General features: G+C 38.3%; 3 protein-coding genes across 4 annotated transcripts in view; 2 read left to right on the top strand and 1 right to left on the bottom strand.

The window, feature by feature from the left end:
• Positions 1-1,222: 1,222 nt before the first annotated feature.
• Positions 1,223-9,185, top strand: plp1a (proteolipid protein 1a). The gene is made up of 7 exons (XM_028459924.1): positions 1,223-1,365; positions 5,477-5,663; positions 5,778-5,934; positions 6,257-6,425; positions 6,908-6,981; positions 7,062-7,127; positions 7,478-9,185. Exons 1-7 carry the CDS (start codon positions 1,362-1,364, stop codon positions 7,556-7,558), a joined length of 738 nt encoding a protein of 245 aa, XP_028315725.1. The 5' UTR covers positions 1,223-1,361; the 3' UTR covers positions 7,559-9,185.
• A 2,202-nt stretch (positions 9,186-11,387) lies between these two features.
• Positions 11,388-17,344, bottom strand: rab9b (RAB9B, member RAS oncogene family). Of its 2 annotated transcripts, XR_003674983.1 has the most exons (3): positions 17,236-17,344; positions 13,194-13,982; positions 11,388-12,800 (listed from the first exon to the last, which is right to left on the bottom strand). XR_003674983.1 is itself a non-coding variant. In XM_028460355.1 (2 exons), exon 2 carries the CDS (start codon positions 13,901-13,903, stop codon positions 13,292-13,294), a length of 612 nt encoding a protein of 203 aa, XP_028316156.1. In that variant the 5' UTR covers positions 13,904-13,982; positions 17,236-17,344; the 3' UTR covers positions 11,388-13,291. The 2 variants fall into 2 exon arrangements, 1 of the variants encoding a protein (XP_028316156.1); XM_028460355.1 differs by having other exon boundaries at positions 11,388-13,982.
• Positions 17,345-19,019: 1,675 nt separating this feature from the next.
• Positions 19,020-22,223, top strand: part of pofut4 (protein O-fucosyltransferase 4) — a 6,490-nt gene continuing 3,286 nt past the window's right edge. The window contains exons 1-3 of the mRNA XM_028459295.1: positions 19,020-19,140; positions 19,247-19,588; positions 21,495-21,875. Of these exons, the coding sequence (XP_028315096.1) occupies positions 19,247-19,588; positions 21,495-21,875 (723 nt within the window). The 5' untranslated portion in view covers positions 19,020-19,140. The remainder of the gene's footprint in view (positions 19,141-19,246; positions 19,589-21,494; positions 21,876-22,223) is intronic.

Below are 22,223 nucleotides of genomic sequence, written 5' to 3'. Positions count from 1 at the left end.
CCATTTATCACCTACGTGTAACGTTTGAATCTATCCGAGGATCGTAATGAGGACTCATGAGACTAATCGGACTTGGGACTATACCTTTTGAGTTTTATATTCATTTTTTTAGATACCCTTTGTTTGTTTTTTTTTTTCTTGGAAATATGGATGTCTCTGTACACTCCTGTAACATGACATTCTTTTTGAAGAAGCAGAAGCACGGGTGTGTGTCTGGGAGGTTGTACTGTTGTTGTGTGTTGTAAAGCAAAAAATAATAAAGACATTGTTGGAAAAAAAGAATAGAATAAGGATACAATATTAACAGTGCCATATCAAATATCCTTATCCTATTATATCCTAGGATACGGATATAATAGGATAAGGATTTTTGATCAGGCACCCGTGTGGGCAGCTGCAGCCACCGCTTAACTGACCCCGCATTCATATCATGAGTGTTTCAATTGTCTTTCATAATCAATATCGGCCTCAAATATCGGCTTCCAAAATCGGCTCTAAATATAATTTTGTATTTATTTATTTTTTTAAAACGGTATCTGCATCGGCCGTTGAAAATCCCATATTGGTCGACCTCTACAGAACTCAATGGAGCGATTCGTGTCATCTATGACGTCATTTCAACATGGCGGTGCACCGACTCGAAAACCGTAAAGTAGTCCCATTTTAATAAGTTAATAAAACAAATATGGTGCAAAATAATGTGTTTTGTTAGGTATAGATCTTCTAATACGGACATTTCAAAGGTTTAAGGCCACATTTGTTTAAAAAAAAAAAAAAGAAAAAAAAAGAAAAGGGAAGGATACCTTTAAGGGTTTTTAAGTTTTTGTGAAATTCTGTATACAGTTAGATGTTGTTTTCATATATTTGTTAAAGTTTCTATTTTGATAAATAAATGTTTATTTTCATATATAACTATTAAAAAAAAAAAAAAATAGTAACACAAACACCCAAAAATGCCTAAAATTGGTCGTATCGGTTTAAATGTGAAAAGGACCCATCTCTACTAGATGTAGTTATATCATATTAAAACACTTGGCTACAAATGAGTTTTTGTTGTAGTCTCCACACGACAAAACAAAAGTGTCTTCTTGGTAAATAATGAAATAAGGAAAGTTCCCCCTGCTGCACGTTTCTCAGTCAATATGCAAATTACCTGCTGAACATCTGTGCGTGTGAGAAGCCCGACCTCCTCATTATTCTGCGCCTCAAACTTCATTGAAAAGCTACATTGTTTCTTTGGGATTGCACTCGCGTCATCGACGGCTCTGTCCATTGTTGGTGAACCGAGGAGAGTAGAGACGGATATACGGAGGCTGAGGAATAAGAACACATATCATTAGCAGTGGACCTTCCTTCCAGATATGGGTAAGACCTCTCTCTCCTCCACTGTTTAACTTTAATATCACTTTACCTTTTTTTTTTTTTTTTTTTTTTCACTCGAAAAGTTTCCCGTTATTGTCTGTAAATGGCGTCAGAAGTGAAGTTTTTTTTTTTTTTTTTTTTGTTTTTTTTCCCCCGTCAGTTTGAAGGTCGGCCATTCAGCCGCCTGATGCTTCACTGATATTATGAGATTTATTTCATGCTTCACAGGGCAGGGCCACTTTCAAAGGAGCCTTGTCGTGTTTGCTTTCACTCGCAGTATTTCTCAATTTTTTTTTTTTTGGAGAGGTGAATCCTTCTTATCCCCAAACTTTACATTTTCTACCACGGATGGTTTTCTGTCAGGCTTGTCTGAGGTCACCGTCAGGACGCTACAGGTGTTTTTAATTGTTTTAAGTGGCTGCGGACGCAGTAAAAAAAATTGTTCAAAAACCTTATAGATGTTGTGCTGCTCCCATACATAATACAGTGCATAGTTAGATGTCGCTCTGCTCCAACTCACCTGAGTCTGCTGAAGGGCTGGTTACAAATAACAATATAGTCATTACATTCAGCTGTGTTGAAGCAGGACATTGTTAAACCAGCTTGAGGCCCTTTTAAATTCAAAGGCAGGGCCTCTATGGATGAATGTGCACATCCCACACATGGTAAACTGAATTCTGAAGAATGTGAAGGGCAAAAGTCTCTGCAAATTAATTGTGTTGCACAAACTCCTCTGAAAACGAGTCAAACAAGAGCACTCAAAGAGTGCAAATCTCTTCTTTGCAACATATTGACAGTTATCTGGATCAGTGATCCTGATCATTGTACCATGATCATTCATACTTTACATGGTTGGAAGAAATGTCTTAAGAATTAAGATATTGTACATATCTGTAACTGAGGAACCAACCTATTCATCATTATAAACTGAGATTATTAGTTTTTAGATTTCGCCAATGATGAGATGGGGAATTTCCGATTTTTCAAACTAATCTGCATCCTATCCAAAATTTAATGGAATCATCTTCCATGGTGTACCATACGGTATGGCTGGGCGATATATCGAGATGCAAGCTATATCGAAGTTTTTTATTTTGGCGATATAGAAAATTACAATATCATCGACATATATATATATATATATATATATATATAGATATATTTTTCTAGCTTATTTTGTTTTAAAGTAGTTGTTTTAGGAGTCGCTGCTTTCACTACTTCTTAGAACAGCATTAAAAGCACAGTTAGATGGATTTCTGAGTGCGTCCTCACGAGGGCTGAACTATTTTGGAAAATAATTGCAATTTTTTTTTTTTTTTTTCCTCCTCAATATTACGGTTGTGATTTAATATGCAATTATTTTTTCAAGAGCCTCTTGTCATGTATTTTTCAATGAACACAGGCAACAAATTGATCTGTTTCATAATAAACTATTTCAGATTTATTTAAACTTTAAATAGATAATTTAGACCTTCCCTTAAACAAGCCACACTACAGAACTCACTCAGGAAGAAAAAAGCCAAAAGTGCAAATGTTTGTTAAAAAATGTGCCCATGTGGCATTTTGCATCAGTAAATTTAACCCTGAATTGTCATTCTGATCAGACTTCATTTAAAAATAAAATAATCGAGATTTATATTGCATATTGCAATTTTGAGAAAAAATATTCATATTCGTTTTGGTCCATATCGCCCAGCTCTATTGTACTGTCTATCTTGGGTAAAAATGTTGTCAAAATCCTGAAATATTACCTCTTTGGTGGTGATTACTATAGACTTAACTTGTTTTCAGTTCAGATTGTTTCATATTTAATGAGTCCTGACATACTGGTAAAATACTTTTGATTGTCCGAACTCTCAAAGTGACTCTATACATCTAGTTATCCTGTTTCTAGCTTTTCCAATATTTTATGTTGCTGATATGGAAATAGGACTCTGTTATTGGTCATGAGTAGGCTGTTCCAGAAGTTTTACGTAATCACCAACGCAATCAAGCAGTAGTGTAGCATTTTCTGTGCCAAGTAATGAACAATTGACCAATGAGTTGGTTTTAAAGTGAAATGAGTGTCCATTACCCAGGTTTTCACAGCTGAACACTCCTATCCTAACAAGAGTTTGGTTACTGGCCTGTAACTGTACAGTCTGTGTGAGCCAATGTGTACTTCATTAAAAAAAATTTTAAGTCAGTTTATCTACAGCAGTTAGCTTTGGATTTGAGCCCAAAGCCAAAAATTTCGTGACACATGCACCAGTTAGCCTTGGCTGCCCATGACCCTATTTAAGTCTACTGCAGTGCTTTCCTCCTTCTTCTTCTTCTTCTTTTAATATTGCCTTCTGATTTTGGAGATCCATTTCCTTTTTGCAAACACATCAGCTGAAAATAATCACCTACAACCCAATATATCCCACCCACTAACAGGTGGGACAGTAATGAGATAAAGTGCATTATTGGCTTCATCTGTCTTTAGTCATAAAATGTGTCTGTTCTTTTTACATTTAATTAAAGGGATGTCTATTGAATCTGCCATCTGGTTATGCTGTAATGGTACCAACCACAGTCTGTCTGCTGCTATTGTGCACGTCTGTGTGCCTCGGCCAATGGTACAGTGTGCACACAGTGGCTTTGTTTGCATCCAGATCTGCTTTCCTATCTCTTTACAGTGCTGGTATAGCTCTCAGCTATCACCTTCTTGTTCCTGTCTCCTCAGATGGAAGTTGGAGTGTCAAGCATTGAGGTGCCTCACGGCTTTTGTTTGCTTGACATTTGTGGCCCTTGTAGCCCCATGATGCACTGGGACAAAGCTTGTTGTCTCTACCATCACAAAAGCAGCCTCTCTCCCTGTTTCACTTTGTCTCCACTTGTCGAGCTCCCTCTTTTTCTCACACTCTGCATGCTGGGTGGTGAATGCAGTCAGGGTGTGAGATGGGGTCAGAGCAGACATGTCCCAGTGCTTTTGGCCCTTGGCTTCTTTCAACAGACTGCTGGAGAGAGTGAAAAGCTTTACCAAGTCAAGTTAAGAGTTGACTGCTGTTGCTTGACACTTAAACGCTTTGGTCATATTGTCCATATTTTATTTTTAAAAGTAAAAGCTCAGTCTCTTTCTTTAAATAAACATTAAAAATTAGTATTTAGCAAAAAATGCCCTAGTTTTTAATTAAAATACCATTCCATAACCATACACTTTAATTTTTAATCTCTAATTTTGTTTAACATCTACCCGAAAAAGGAAATGCAAATTTGATTGTTTTTCTGTGAACTTGATAAAAATGTCCTCATGTTTAAAGAGCATAACTAAGCCCCCAAACCATTTTTTTCTGCTAAAAACAAATGTATTTTGGTATGAAATAGTGTTGTTGATAGATTCTTGTCCAACTCTTGACATTTTAATCAAAGTATTAAAATTTGGCATATTTTGTTGTTAAAATGAGTGACTGTCCTCTATGGGTTGAAATCTGGCTATTACAATAGATTTTTGCTATTGGCTGAGAATGGTTTGTGTTTTGGTGGCTTCTTACATCACAAACCAGCACTGTTGCCCCGCCCCTCCTATAAAAACTAGCAATCTGACTGGTGTCACGGACACATTCTTAGACCTTACACACTTATTTGTAATTTTTTATGTACATTAAATATGTTTTTGAATTGTGTATGTATATATATATATATATACATCCTGTGCTGTTTTTAAATTTTAATGCTACAAGCTTTTATTATTATGAATTAGTGTTACTGCAAGGGAAGGAGCCAAAGCCCAATATTTTAACTCTTGTGTACTTGTACATTTGAGATGTAATAATAAAGGAATCTTGGGGAGTAGGTTGGATTGACAGAATTGTGAATAGAGAGGTATAGTGAGTAGGTAGCTTAGCATAGCTTTGTTCTTTGGAAATGTTATAGTATAGACATCATCAAAGCATTTGTTTTTAATTTCCAGCATAAACACACAACAGCCAAAACCTTTAGTTACTCTCTAAGCTTTTGTAAGTGTTTTCAGTATTTGGTTTAGATAAAATACAAACCAAAGTGGACACATTTTCTGGATGTATTTCCCTGTACATTAAAATCCCACTGAACGTGAAAAGCCCTCGTTTACACCCTGTGTTGCGTTTTCCAGGTTTCTATGACTGCTGTTTGCGCTGTCTTGGTGGGGTGCCTTACTGCTCCCTTGTTGCCACCCTGCTGTGCTTCTCGGGCATCGCCCTCTTCTGTGGTTGTGGACACCAGGCGCTCACAGAGACAGAGAGACTCATTGAAACGTACTTTGCTCGTAACCTGCAGGACTACATTACCCTTGCTTATGTGTAAGTTGTCCAAATATACACCTGTTCATTTAGAAGGAACTACTGCTGAATCAGATAATGAATATTGTTTGAGACTGATTTCCCTTTTTTTTTTTCTTTCCTTTGTCCAATCAGCATTCAATATTTCCAGTATGTCATCTATGGCTTGGCGTCCTTCTTTTTTCTCTACTGCATTGTGTTGTTGGCTGAAGGCTTCTATACAACAAGTGCTGCCAAGCACACTTTTGGAGAGTTCAGGAGCACCATGTGCGGCCGCTGCCTCAGCTCCTCGGTAAGATTGCCTGAAATTGGCCAAGTAAAGGGGATTGTAGAGATTGGATGGCATTAATGCACATATTGCTGAAATGCTGAAAACTTTCAGTCACTAAAAGCCTTTTTGGGTACATGCAAAAATAAGCGTAGACTAGCCTGTGTTTAAAGGCTTGGAAAAATAAGGAGGAGAGAGCAGGTGAAATAAGTGGAGGGGTAATCAGAATAAAATGGAAATGTGGTCACTAAGTGAGTCCATGTCCATAAATTATCACTGAGTTTACTTATTTGCATCTGTGTTTATTTTTCTTGATGCTATTTCTGCTCTTTGTCCTTTTGTGCAGTTTATAGTGATGACTTATGTGCTGGCTGTGCTGTGGCTGTTGGTGTTTGCCTTCTCTGCCTTACCCGTCTACTTCTTCTACAACATGGACGCAACATGCCACACCATTGACGTTCTAACGGAGACCCCGGCCAGTATCAACCAGCTGTGTGTCGATGCAAGACAATATGGTAACTATTGCCTCCTTCTGTTGTGTTGCTCAGTTATTTTTATAACAAGCTGTGACCAAATGACAAATTGTTCTATATACGTACTTCTATTTTAGATTTTTTTTTTTTTTTTTTTTTTTAAAGCCATGCTGTATACCTCAAATATGTTAGTTCATTTACAGTTGAGTACAGACCCTTTCCATTGTGACAGTGCTACATTGTCCTCAGAATGTGAAATCTACTCTACAGCAGGTCAAATGTGTCCTAATCATTCACTAAAGGAGCTCCTTATATTATATAACGCTGTTATATAGAAAGGTATATTAAAACTGTCCCTAAAATGTATTTGCAGTCAGATCCAATGCACTTTAGAGACGCAGAATAAAACTATTTCCAGCTTCAGCCGCTTTACAAATTTCATAAATAATCAAGACTGATTGAAATAATTATCTCCATAGTCATAATTAAAAGTTTTAATTTAAGTACTCTTGATTTTTTAACAGGGCTCTTGCCATGGAATGCAGTTCCAGGAAAGGTTTGTGGTATGACTCTGTCCAATGTGTGCAAGACCAGAGAGGTGAGAATATGAAATAGGGTTTTACAGCATGAACTTGACACTAACTGCTATCTTCACTAATGCTATTCTGCCCCCATTAGTATCAAATGACCTACGACCTGTACATCGCTGCCTTCGCTGGCGCAGGCATCACACTATTGGCTCTGGTGGGTATTAATGCTTATGTCAGTTTGGCTGCTCTTCCACAGTATTGTAATGGATCATGTGACGCTCAAAGTGTGGGCAGTGAGGCATCTCAGGCCTCCATGACTGATGACTTTTGTACCATTGCTCTCTGTTCCTCTCTTTCAGCTGACAGACTAACACCATAATAATGCTGTCTGCTCCATACACTACAGTCACATGTTCCATTACAAAAGTGGTTTTTATTTATCATCTAATTGAAGTCATTAGTGCCTTATTGTCTGCTTGTTTTTTCTTTGTGGGATACTGTGGGTTTTTCTACTTTACTGTACTTCTTTTCTGATTCCTCTTGTTTCTGTTTCTCTTTTCATAGCTGACCTACACGGTGTCAACCACCTATAACTTTGCGGTGCTGAGGTATCTGGGGAGAAAGGGCATAGGTTCACGGTGTTAGGCATCCAACCTGCGATCTGCTCAATCACTTCTTTATCAACAACAAGGGGATCTTAAGAAGGGGATTTCAAAGAATGACAAAGAACTACCTATGATCATGGACTGTTTTGTGTTATTTGTTTTTTTTGTGTGTGTCTTTTATATTGGTGTGTTTGCTGCTTTGACTTACGAGCAGTTTTATTTTTAGGACCTTCTTGTGAAATGTTCATTTATTGTGTCAGTTTTTACTTATGTGGTTCTGTAAGGGTTATATCTAAACTTAATTTCAGCCTCCTGCACTCAATACACTAACATATGCAAGCCAAGCACTAATGAATTAACATATACAAGAATTATCCAAAAATTGTCAACATAAGGAAGGTCAAATGCAGCTGTTGCTGAGCGTAGGATTACCATGGCTATACTCCATCACATCTGGTTGTTGTGGTTGCAGAGAAGCATGTCGTCTCACAATGACCTCAGGACTTTTCTCACGGGATGAAGTAAAGCCTTAACAATAGAGTCATGCTGGTCTCAAATGCTAGCCAATAGGAAGCAGCTCTAGGGGCCACCTGCACTATGAGTCTCAGCTAGGGGTTATATTGCGTGTCAAGGGTGAGGGCCATCTGGACAAAAAGAGTAAGAACTTTCTAAACTCTAAAAGAAGCTCCTCAGGGACAGCTCCCACACATGTAACACATCATGGCCCCCAAAAGCCTCACTATCCCCCCTATAGTAGAGACAATGGCTTCAGAGTTAAAGGACTGAAGGAGTTTGGATGAATAGTTTCTTTTAATCAAAAGAACATTTTTGATTAGATCTAGTGAGGTCTGAAATTGTTTCTCATAACTGTGAGACGGCAAAAAGCACTAGGTGCTGACTTATCGAGTAACTCTTTATGTGACTAAAAGCATGTTCAGCTGTGATTCTCCTTGCTGTTAATTAAGTGGCTCTCAAACTGAGGTGTGTGCACTCTAGGGTTCAATATGATATTGCAAAGGGGAGGGAAAGATTTAAGTCTAAAAGTTTTAAATATCATTTGCCAACCATTTACACAAATATGTTTAAACCTGAGTGAGGAATGAAATGCAAGTGTAAACATAAAGGCATTCAAGATAGACAGAGAAATTGAAGGACGATATAAGAAAAGTGAAGTAAACAAGTTTTAAAAAGCCTTGCTGTTTTAAAGGACAAACACTGTTATAACATGGTATTTTATTGGGAATGATTGGTGATCTAAACTTTCTTACACTAAGAGGGTCTCAATAGGTTGTCTCCCTCTGGAGCAGAGCATGGTACTAAAGGTTTGAGAGCCACAGTCTAACTGCTTGATGAGGTACTTAGACAGTGATCAGCTTTTTTTGTCTGTAACTCTTTTGGCATGTCAGTTGTAGCTACAGTATGTTGTTTACTTATTTTAGCTTGATTTACTTCCTTTCATTGAGTTTTAATAATGAAATTATTGTTTTGTTTTTTACTGAGGAGTGTTGTTAGCTAAACTAAGTCTCGTGCGGTGGATCTGTTAGTTGGCTGCTGATTGATAGATTTACCCCTCCTTCCCCCCACCGCCTCCTATTTTAGAGTGTTTGCAATGTATGACTGTGTAAAAGAAAAAAATAAGGAAATAAACATTTTAGGTATGTGCAACAGCTGCAGGAAATATTGTGTTTGTGGAACATGTGATTAATTGCTCCAGTGTTGTCCAGGTGCTTATGCCCTGCCATCTTGCCATATGCAGGGGCTATTGTGTCCAGTAAGGTGTCTTGTATCCCCACATGGTGTCCACAGGTGCACTGTTCCCTACACATGGCTGTGTACAGAGTGTACCTGAAGACACTGAGGAAACGGGCCAAGGAGGAGAGGAGAACCTTCGACCTGTACAGGAGACTCCAGAGAGACAGAGGAGGGACGCTGTGCTCTCCCTATGCTGCTGACACCACGGACTTCAACTGACAACTCACCACCACCGCCTCTACTGAGGATTGATTACGTTTGTTATTTTAGTGCATTTAAGTAATGCTATTCAATTTCCTTCTTTATTTAATGTTAGTGAAGTTGCAATAGAAAGCTGTATATTAGTTGGAAACCTTTGCTTTTTCATTTTAAGCTTTACAGCTTGATGTTTTATTTTCTATTTTTTATATTGAGAGCGCTGTATTTTGAATTTGAAAATTTGTACAGAAAAAGTAGATGTGACTTTTTTTCCCACTACTCTGTCATGGCCTTGATCTGATTTCAGTCTACAATGTGTTCTTACGATCCTTAAAAAAAAAAAGGCAAAATAAAAATACAGCACATTTGATGTTTGTCACTCAGTAGAAAATTGTAGTGTTCACACTTTGGTTCTAAAATGTGTTTGTCATTCAATGGTCCAGCAGGTTAAGCTGTTGCACAAGGAAATGATAACTCAGGAGTGAAGTTCCATAGTGTGTATTTATCAATTAAAAAATAAGATCTAAAGAATAAGGTAAATGTTTGTTGACCAGCCAGAATTTGTTTAAGTTAATTGTAGGTAGGGCATTGCCTAATTCTGTGAACATAGTTATTCACTACTCCGTTTCTCTACATCCACTAACACTATTATTAAGTGAGTGGGCTGTTTTTTTGGCATGCACTTTTTTAATAACAAAATTACATATTTTACCTACAATTGTCATGGAAATGGGAGTAGTTCTAGTTTTTTAAACTTAAAATCTATTTTATTGATTCTTTGAACCCATGGATGTACACTTTGACATCAGATTTATCATAACTTTAACAGAAGCAGAGATGAAAAGAGATCTTATGCCAGTGGCCATTTTTAACAAACAAGTATTTTAGGTACAAAATGTGCTACATCTGTATCTTAGGGTAAATTTATTTCTAGTGTTTCAAGTAACTTCCATGTCAAAAGGGACCTTTGCCTCATGACTTGAAGTCAAAAGTCACTAAACCTCCCAACGTTTGCCTTTCTGGTCTGAAGTACATTATAAAGCTGCCCCTAATTTGTTTTATTTTTTTTTTTAAGAGTTGGGTATTTTGCAGAGAACCTGGGAAATGTCATGCTTAGAGGGAAATATGTTAGAAAGGTAAGATTTTGTGTTTAGTTTGCTAGGGTGTGGCACAAGTCACTTTTAAATTGCGCTGGTAACCCTTTACTTGAAGTTTTATACATAAACGCTGACATTAGCAAGTCTGTCATTGAGTTTCGTTGGTCACCTTTACACCTAACCCCAAAAATGTCAACATAGCTCCAAAGGTGTCATAATTTAGCAAACGACACTTAATGACAGCCTTCATGACACCTTATTAATGCTAATGACAACGTAATATCAGCCTTATATATCCAACTAAAATGTTGTCAATGTTCAAACATTTTTAAATTGTCTTCTCAAAAAAATTGTCCAAAAACCTTTACAAGCAATTTTTCTTTTATTTAGGTCACATGATCATTAAAAAAGAGCTTTCAACCTTTAAAAAGAACAGATGACACATGGGCACAAATGAGACAGAAACAATTGTTATGTTGCCAGCTTTATTTGTAGCCAAGCAGAGTGTTTGTTAAAGTTGTATCGTCGTAGTGCAAGAAGAGGTGCAGAGGAAGTCGTCCATCTGATTGGTGCATAACCTAGAACGAACTTTCGTACTTTAACAAAGGTTTTCCTTCCCTCTCATTAGGGTGAACACAGAGTGAAACAGAAGTTCAGTGTCATGTTGTACATTATAAAACGAATGCCCTTTGAATTTTACATGAGTCATTAATATGGGCAGCCCACAGAAATTAGCACTCATACGTTCATGAATATTACAGCAACGCAAAAGAAGAATACTGACAGCAGACTGGCTAGCATTGAAGAAAAATATAGTCAGAGTTGCACTAGCAGCCTTTTATTGTAATACCATATACTCAAACACTGATGGGATACATTATTCCAAGAGGGAACCAATCCACATTGGATTGTAGAGAAATTAAATCTTGACTTTCATTAGGAAAACATTAACACTGACAAAGATGAAAATAACACCCAGTCTTGTTTCGACGGACTTATTGAAACGCCCTGATTTCACAGTATTAAAGCCTCTCCCATATGAGGATACGTGCTCACTAAGTACATTTAAAACAGCCATTATACTGACAAACGTATTATTGTTATCCAAGCCCATACTGGAGAGTAAATTGAATAAATCTGACCGTACCGGATTGGATTTGACTCCCCCTCACAGGGAGGGTGTTGTAATATTAAGCATGTGATTCAGTGTTGAACTTAGAAGGCAGACTATTTCATCCCAGACTGACAGACAACACAAGACCATTGACATCAAACTTACGCAAAAACAAGGTTTATCACAACAGAATAAAATATATAATTAAACAAACTCGAGAATTGATCACCCTGTGGGTTTTTATTTGGTACCTTTGAAGCAATAAATAAAGCCCTGCAGGCCAACTTAACAAATCTAAAGGAAAACCATTCAGATGCAGCCGTGTATTCAAATGTCATGTAAAAAAAAAAACAAATAAAGTGCCACCAGCTGCAAACAAGTCAACACCATCTACTACTTTCAAATACTTGGTGTGTTATATCTCAGTGAATGTGCTGTGGAAGTGATGAACAATCAACACGTTGAATGTGATAACTGTGCTTGAGCTTTTTTCATATTCACCTGGGACCTGTATTGACTGCTGTGCAATGTAATATGTCATCAGTGGAGCACAGCAGAGCCCTTAAACTCCTAAAGGGGCGGGAATGTTAAGGCGGAGAACACAATCAACAAGGCAGCGACAGGATTACATCGTTCATATTGTATTCGTGACCTATGTGCTGATCGAGATGCAGCGGATTTCTTTGATCAAAGCTCACCAAAAGTACTGTGTGTGACATCTAACTAAATCTGTCAAAAATGAAAGAACCTCCTTGACTCGTGAAAATGTGCTTCTCGGTGAGAAAAACACTTCACCCACAGTAGTAAAAACAGTGCAGCTTATGAATTCTGAGTGAAACGCATCTTCCCTTGCCTGGTAAAACATTGAAATGTACCTAGAATTCAAAAAACTAAATAAATCCTTCCCTGACACATCAATCAACGATGTAACTAATCTGTAAATAATATTAACAAATCATTTAATACTAGTACGATAGCGAGCATGCCATGACAAAAGCTGTAAAACAATTCAATATTGCATATTCTTCGAACAAGGCCCTCTTAGTACCATGTGCACAAACATTTCTATTTCACCCAACTTCCAGTCGTTTATGATGTTACATCTGATGCCAGTTCTCTACCTGGAGGAGAAATATAGTTCTTATTAACAGAGTGCATTGAATATATACTTTAGCTTGTCAAGAGTAAGAGACACAAAGGCTTTGACTGTCTCTATAACAGCTCCTGTTTCAGAGACACAAGCTTATGCTTTTCAGGAAAATGACTGTTGTTTACTGAATTGTTTTGCTATTAGATTTAAATGCACTATAACACGTCTCCTGCAGAGGCAAAAGAGAAATGTAAAGCCTGGGAAAAAAACCTGTTTGTGCAATGACCACAAAAATAAAGGATATGCCTTTAACACTGTTGTATTATAATGGAGGGAAGCAATTACTCAATAATCTGGAGTCCATCAGAATCCCTAAACCTGACCCACTGCATCAGTACCTGGTATGTATGCATGGTATACGTACCATAAACCATCTCACACTGAACCCTGGTACTACTACAGGCAGGTGGTCAGACAGCGAGGTTACCACGAAGGAGGGGGACTCATCTCACACCTCCTCAATCAGCAGCAAGACACGCGCGAGTTTTTGCGGTTGCCATGGAGATCGATGGTACTAGTCAGCAGTGCGTGGTTGATCTGGTCCTCAGCAGACAGGACCTCCCTGACGGCTGCCTCGAACGCAGCGGTGACGTTAGTGTCGTCTTTGGCGCTGGTTTCAAAGTAAGGACAGCAGCCGTTCTCCTCGCACCACGCCCTCGCCTCGTTCTCCCCGACCTCCCGCTGCTCCATGTCCACCTTGTTGCCCAGCACCACGAATGGGAAACGCTCGGGGTCTTTGACGTCTGAGTACAACATGAACTCTTTCTTCCAGCAGCCGAGGTTTTGAAAGCTCTGTAGGTCGTTGACGGCGAACGTGAGCAGGCAGCAGTCTGCGCCCCTGTAGAAGGGCGTACGCAGAGACTTGAAACGCTCCTGACCCGCCGTGTCCCAGATCTGGAGGGTGACCAGCCTCCCGTCCACCTCCAGGTCCCTGTTCAGGAACTCCACGCCAATAGTGTGGAAGGACTGGGAGTCAAAACGGTCCGTAACGTAGCGGTTCATCAAGGAGGACTTGCCCACTCCACCGTCTCCCAGTAAAATCACTTTGAGAAGTAGACTCTTCCCACTCATCATGCTTCCTCCCACCAGGTAGGCAGACCCCCTCTCTGGGCTGCAGCCCACGCAGCAGGTGGCAGACAAGGGTTGAACCAACCTACAGAAAACACATGGATGACTTACTTAAAGTCAACCAAAAGAGGAAATGATATAGTACATCTACACATTAATGTTTCCCAAGGTTGAAAAACCCTGGATTAGGGAAATGAAAATGTTGAGTCATGTGATGGTCATGTGATAGATACCAAGCTTCCTTACTGAGCTTGTCTTATTATGTGAGCATCTACGTGTAGGCTTCCAGAGTGTTTAACCTCACTTGACCTCATCCTGAACCATGTTTACAGTTACACAATTTATTATTGCATTCAATGGGCTTTTAGAAGCTGCTGACCTCAGTAACTCAAGATATAAACTAAGGGCTGCAAACAGGAGTACACTGTTTATTCTTTAGGACTTATGTTGAAACACTAGAGGATTACAGGAATTTGTTTATTATTATTTGTTCAAGTCCATTTTTTTTTCAACTTGCATACTCCCTTTGAAAATTAAATATTTCCAATTTTTTTTTCATCTAAAATGCAATGTATTTAATGTATGTTTTTATTGTTGACGTTTGTATGGTTACCATGAAAGGCGCCACTAAAATGTATTGTTCTTTTTCCGTCTACGAGTCTTATGACAGATCTTTGTCTCTGTGTGGCTCAATTGTTGGGCATCTGTTACATCATTGCGGCTGTTTACCTGTTTCTTTTGAATAATTATTAGAACTGTCACACCCGAACAGAATCACCCCTTGGGGATAGGTTGTTTCTCAATAAATGTATTCATTGTTGTGAATACAACCTTATTACACAGAAAAACTCAAAAACACCGGAATTCATTGGAGAAAGCAGAGGACGCACGCATGCTCACGGGGGAAGTGAAGCTTTTATTTTTAGAGCTCTCCCTGCTGACTGGCTGCAGTATAAGTCATAAACCCCGCCTCCTCAATGATAACGGATGGGATGTTGGTCAAACTGTAAAGTTGAAATACTCGTCACATATTTTTTTTCAAACCTAAACTCTGCTATGTTCAATAATTATTATCACCCTACATTCTGTTCAAGTGATCATTTTTGTGTTATTTGAGGTTGAAAAATGGGATTTGACGTGATATATTACAATGATTGACATCCGATGATTGGGCAGTAGCCTAAGTGGGAGGGGCGTGTTACCAGGGCTCCTCCCGCAGGACCCTACGGCACAGTGTCTCGCTCCAAATGACATAAAATTTGGAAGATGGAAGCGCTGTATTTTGGCTTTAAGAAAGTTGAGTGGAAACTGTGCAAGATCCATTCTTTTTACAGTCTATAATAGAAAGCAGTGAAATCCAAAATCTTAAACAGAATCAGTAACAACACTGAAAAAGGCCTGTTTCAAAAATGACTGAACTTCCAGACGCATGTTTACTTACACAGCCACTTATTTACTGTAAAATGGCTCTCGTCACATCCTGTTTTTAACCTGAGAGGAACCTTTGTGAAGCACACACGCAGATGTAGATAATAGTGGACAATGTTCAGGGACAGAGTGATAGGGTGAGGCCCCGGGCCTCCTGCCAAGGGACTCAGACTTTCTTTATGACCCATAAACACTGAGTCATACTGTGAGTCTGATCGGCAGACATTAAGCTGATGTTTAGTAGGATGCAGCCAAGGCACAAACATTTCCCAGACAGATTAAAGATTATATTTCCAAGGATAATTTACATCTGAATCCTGCGCCACAACAACTCAAGAGCAGCAGACCATAAGCACACACATGCCCCCAGTTTGGCAAACTGAAGAAAACACACACTCTGGCTGCAAGTGACAGTGTCAAAAGTTAATTAACCCTCCTATTATCCTCAAATATTATATTACCAACACATTTTACCCTTTGGGTCAATCTGAACCCAGGGATCAGAAAATTGTTGACCAGTTTTTTGTGGTAGTAGTAGGTCACACATACACACACAGATACACACATTCATGCCCATGGTTAGGGAAACTTATCAAGAGAATATTGCCAATATTGACCCCAAAAGAACACCAATGCGTGCAAAATGTGTTAAGCACATTGAAAAAAATATGATAATTTCATTCTTAATCAATTGTACCCATCAAATTAGGAAAAGTCATGAAATATGAAGCAAAAAAGTCAACTATTATTTTTTTGAATGATAAACATTGAATGGGATCAAAATGATCCCAAGGATAATAAGAGGGTTAAGCAATAACACATGAGAGAGCGTGCTGTTGTGCTGGTGTGATATGGTCGTAGATGATCACACCAGTGCTGATATTCAGCACAACTGTACGACCTCAAGTGTGATTTTGCTTTTATACAACAGTTCTACCAGCATATTTTATTCTTCAAAAGTGTTACTGTATGCGACAAAAGATTTAGATTTGTTTATTTATTCATTTATATGGCTCCGCCAAAACAAATAGGCGCACAACTGGACAACAGGGCAACACAAACATTTCCTAACAGAAAGTTGACTAACGGTCAGAGGTGAAAGTAATGGATTACAAAAATCAGTAATTTTACTAGTGCTTAAATACATTTTACATGAGTATAGTAAATTATTACTTTTCGTATTTTTTTTTTATTTTTTTTTAGAAAGTGTCTATTTGTACGGTTTCCGTACGGACAAACTCCGGTGCTTTTTGCACGGTTAGCGAATTACACATAGTGTCTTAGGGTTAGGTTATAAAATAACCCTATATCGCAACAATTTTTAGGGTTAAGTTCAGTCTTAGTCACGTGACCTAAACTGGCCAATGAGGGGCACTGCACACTAGTGCTGAACGATATTGGAAAATAATCAAATTGCGATTTTTTTTTTCCCTCAATATTGCGATTGCGATTTAATATGCGATTATTTTCTCAAAGGCCTCTTGTCATGTATTTTTCAATGAACACAAGCAATAAATCAATGTTTCATAATAAACCATTTCTGATTTATTTAAACTTAAACTTAGTCCCACTACCTCTTTATCAGCACTCATGGAATATCTCTTGTCTTATGAAATGACTTGGTCGGAACTAACTATTGTGTAAATGGTGTATATTATTGTCTATAGAGACTGATTCAAAGTGTTGACGTTCCACAACAACCAGCCTCCATGATGACTATTAGCATAGCAAAGCTAACCGGCTAGTGTCACGGTTTGTTGTCACAGTCCTGAAGGCTGGCCCGGTTGGCTGATAGACTGTGCGCTGAAAACTAAGTAAGTGAGCGCAGTGGGGACAGATGAACACAGCTCACAGCGGTGTGTTTGCTCTGTAAACACACACATTAACACAGTGAATTAGAGTAGACTCACCCTCACAGACACCGCTGCTCTCTGCTCTCTCGTGCAGCTGCTGAGATTCAGGGTCGTGACGCTGTCCGCAGCCACAAGTCTACGTGGTCCTAAAACCCGCCGAGTCACCACCGACGATAAATAGAGTGGGACAATCGACACAGTGACGGTAATAGGCTCACGATAACGATGCGATATTTGTGAAAGGGAAAAAACGCTTACAGCACATTGGCACAAAAAAGTCACCATATTTTAGCAAATTTTATTTATTTTTATTATTATTATTATAATTATAATTATTATTATTATTTATTTTTATTTTACTATTTGGGGGCTTTTATAGTTTTATCTTTCATAAGCTCTTACTCTGTGACCGTACTTTTTACTGTTTTTCCTGCACTTGTCTTATGTGCTATTTTATTTTACTTTTTTTTAAGAACATTTTAGTAATTTTTTGACACTGTAAACTTGCTTTATGTACTGTGCATCAAGACATGGTTGTAAAAGAGAATATTAATCTAAATGTGGTTCTACTGACGAAATAAACGCTAAAATAAATAAATAAATAATGCAGTTTGAAAAATAACAGTGCATCTATTGACTTGAATTTGGGTCACTTACTTTGTGAGATTGAGGTCATAATATTTAATTTCATTTTCACTCATTTATTTAGCACACATTAAAGAAAAAAACAACATTAAAGGTGCAAGGAGGGAACAATGCCCAAAGGGCTTGTATAAGAGTCCCACCCCTTTTAATCAACACAAACAATTTCAAAAAAGGGCTAACAAATAAACACCTGTGAAATCAGGGCTATCAGTGTTTGTTGCGTTCATTCAACAACAGAGAATTTTGAGCGCTATACCATTACGTGTTTTTTTAAGATACAGCTTTATTCTCATAAAATTATGCCTATTCTCAAAATATTACCATTTTAATCATGAGTTATTATGACTTTAATCTAATAAATTACGACTTTATTATCTTAAATGTACTTCTTTAGTTTAAAAATATTACGACTTTAATCTCGTAGTGCTCAGATTCATTTTTATTTTAATGTGGCCCTAGTATGTCATCGTAGAAATGAGACCCATTTTTCATATATATATATATATATATATATATGGGGACATACAATATGTAGCAGGATTGGAAAGGTATACTTAACGCCACTCCTTCACAATATGGCGATACCACTCAGGTGGTAGAGTGGTCGTCTTCTGATCGAGAAGTTGGTGGTTTGATCCCAGTCTATCTGTCGAAGTGTCCTTGGGCAAGGCACTGAACCCTAAGTTGTTCCCAATGGTTGATTAGTGTTTTGCATGGCAGGTCTGTCTCATTGCTGTGTGAATGAGATGATTATGTGAAGCGCTTTGGGATTACGTTAATGGTTATAAAGCCCTTTATAAAATCAAGTTTTTACCATTCAAATTAAACAAAGATTTATTTCTTTGGATTTGAGTATTACTTTGTTTTTTGTTTTTTTAAAGGCGGGAAATCAAAGATAATTTATTTTACATGACCTCTATTGCATCAGTCAAGCTACTCTCTTTAATTGTCTTTCTGAGTGTAAATTCTATAATAATAGGAATTTATTTATAACAAAGTAATAAGAAAGAAATCAAAAGCAATGTATGCTCAACCTTTACATTATATAATTTATAACATTGTTTTGAATATATATTTGTACAGCATAAGAACAGAAAAAAAATGGATTATTGAAACTGTAGCCTCAGTATGTGCAGTAGTGATGTGTGTGCTGCAGGGGGCGCTAGTTTGATAGCGCTGTCTACAGTAAACTGTGCCGTAGAAGAAGAAATCATAACTGAGCATCTTTGCTCCAGTTTGGATTAACAGAGAAGAAAACTCGTGTTTTGGTTTTTAGAATTCAGGAAAAGGTGCGTTCATGTTCCTGCAGTGACCACGGTAAGAAAACGCGTGCCAGTGGTTATTGTTTGTACTTAATGAGATAGTTGTCTTACATTAAAAAGCATCTGTCAGAGTGTGTATGTGTCCACTTCTATCCGTGTAGATGGCAGGTCGGGGCAGGCTGCTGTCCTGTGTCTGTCTCGCTGTGTTCGGACTCCTGTGCTGGGTCTGGGTCTCCTTGGCGTCCCTCTCTGATGGGCTGCCCCACATGGAGGTCCTGGACGCGGAGGAACGGACAGCCTTCCAGCCTCAGAGCGCTCTGTCGGACATGGAGTTTTCCTCCGTGGTGTCCACGTACCGAGGGCCCGGGAACAGAGACCGCCGACGGAACAAGGAGCTGCCCATCGTGCTGTGGTGGACCGGGGGGCTGTTCCCACACTTTCCCGGTGACACTGAACGCATCGACTGCTCCACTTCCTCCTGCATGGTGACCAGTAACCGTAAGGTCTGAACTAACCTCCTACAGCAGCTCTCAACTCCAAACTTTACACACGGACACACATTAGGGCTGGGCGATGTGGACCAAAACTCTTATCGATATTTTTCTACAATTTTCCACAATATAAATCTCAATTTTATTTCAAATTAGCGATGTCCTGATACAACTTTTTCCACTTCCGATACGATACTGATATTGCAGCATTGCGTATTGGTCGATGCCGGTATCGATCCGATACAATGTCAGCACGAATCATACATACTTTTATTACTTATTTTGTAGTGTGGAATGTTAGAAAAGGCTTGATCATGTGATGTTACTCAAATAGAGAACAATAGTCAGCAACAGTAGGTATGAGAACAACTGACCCATTTATTATTAACCAATTGGTTACATACATTTTAACCTTCAACATAAGATCTACAGTATTCTACAATTAAATACATATAATATATATCGGAGATTTTAGATTCAGTCCGATAAAATCCGATATTCAATATCGGTGGTAGGTGGTCAGGTGGTAGAGGGTCGTCTTCTGATCGCGAGGTTGGGGGTTCGATCCCAGTACCTGACTATGTGTCGAAGTGTCCTTGGGCAAGACACTGAACCCTAAGTTGCTCCCAGTGGTCGACTAGCGCCTTGCATGGCAGTCCTGTCCCATTGGTGTGTGAATGTGAGAGTGATTGGGTGAATGAGCTGATATGTAAAGCGCTTTGAGACTGCTTCAGTGTGGTGATAGAGCGCTTTATAAATCAAGTCCATTTACCAATATTAGATCGGGACCCCAGAAGGACAATTCAGGGTTAAAGTTGATGATCCAAATGACACACAGGTACATTTATTAACAAATAGCTACACAATATATGCCACGTTAATATTTTTCTCCTCTAAGGGACAGCACGTGTGAGTGAGTTCTGTAATGTGGCTTGTTTAAGAGAAGGTCTGGGTTAGAACACACTCAGCAATCCATCCCTCTGAGTTTTTTATGCTGTACTGAGTAGTAGTGAAAGCAGCGACTCCTAAAACATGTATTTTAAAACAAAATAAGATATACAAAATACATTTATCGATATAGGCGATATTGATGTACTTTTTTTTAAAGCACATTGATTATGAAAGAGAATTGAAACACTCATGCTATAAATGCGGGGTCCTTCCATCAGTCAAGCAGTGGCTGCATCTGCCCACAGGGGTGCCTGATCAAATATCTTTATCCTATTAAGGATATTATAGCAGATGCTATTATTATTATTACGTTTATTTGTTGTATGTTCATACATTTAAATGGATGTTTTGTAATGTTCTTTCTTTTTTCCTTTAATGGCTGCTCTAAAGTGCTAAATAAAAATAATCAATCTTGAAAAAAGTCCATCTGTCAGTCCGATATATCGGGCGACCTCTAATTTAAACCCAAGCATTTCATACTGTAGCTGTAACATAACATTACTATCATAATAATAAAGAAATATTATCCCCCCAATGCTACTTAAAAAAACATTCAGACTATGTTTATTTCATCATATGAAACCTTTCTATAAATATATTGTTTAATTTTAGTTACTAGGGCGAAAGGAACCCTTACCGACACATCTGCATAGTGACTGACTCTCACATGTCACTATTCATATCAGGAATTTAAAAATAAACTTAAATCTAATCTTAGAATGGCTTTATGTCAAGTGGTTCTGTTTTGTTTTCAGAAAATTATTTCTATTTTATTGTTATTTTATATTTATATTTAGGCGTATATTATTTATTGTATTTGTAATTTGACAAACGTAGTTGATGTAATTGTCTAGCTGGTTACTATGGTACCAGCTAATGGGGATCCTTAATAAAAACATAAACATAAACACATAACATATATTATATTTTTCTGCTTTAAAGCAATGTTTATGATTCCTCTTCATAGGTCCAGCTTTATAAACGAACCACATCTATCATCTTCTACGGAACAGACTTCAGGGCGTATGAAGCACCTCTCCCTCGTCTCCGTCACCAGACCTGGGCTCTTTTCCACGAGGAGTCCCCCATGAACAACTACATCCTCTCTCACAAACCAGGAATCCGTATTTTCAACTACACGGCCACGTTTCGCAGGGAGTCGGACTACGCTCTGACCCTGCAGTGGCTGCCCTCTCTGGAGTACCTCCTGCAGCCAGTGGCTGTCTCTCTGCAGGAGAAGAACCGGCTGAGAAAAGAGGGCCTGGCTCCTGTGCTCTACATGCAGTCTCACTGTGATGTGCCCTCGGACAGAGACAGATACGTCCAGGAACTCATGAAGTACATCCAGGTACTAAAGTACTAAAGTCAACATCAGTAACCATGAATAAATGCAGACAGAAGAGAACAAAGCTCTCCAATCTGTCCTTGTTACTGAATATGAACATAAAAGCCTATTGAGTATGCAAACTGCTACCATATTTATACATTTTTTTATAAAAACTTTGAACCAGAACGTAAGTGGTGTGAAAAAAAAAGTACATTACATCGTTGTAATTTTAATATGCATTGTTTTAATGCAGAGATGCGCATCTTTTATTACAGTGGGGGCCACACAACGTGGCTGTCTCATCTGAGGGTCACATTTCTAGATTTCTTGTCAGCAATTAGAATAATGACCAATCTGAGCATTGATACA

The sequence above is a fragment of the Gouania willdenowi genome, chromosome 10, assembly GCF_900634775.1.
Source record: "Gouania willdenowi chromosome 10, fGouWil2.1, whole genome shotgun sequence".
Lineage (NCBI taxonomy): Eukaryota > Metazoa > Chordata > Actinopteri > Blenniiformes > Gobiesocidae > Gouania > Gouania willdenowi.
Note: the sequence above shows the minus strand (reverse complement) of the source record. Positions and strands in the feature narration are given on the sequence as shown.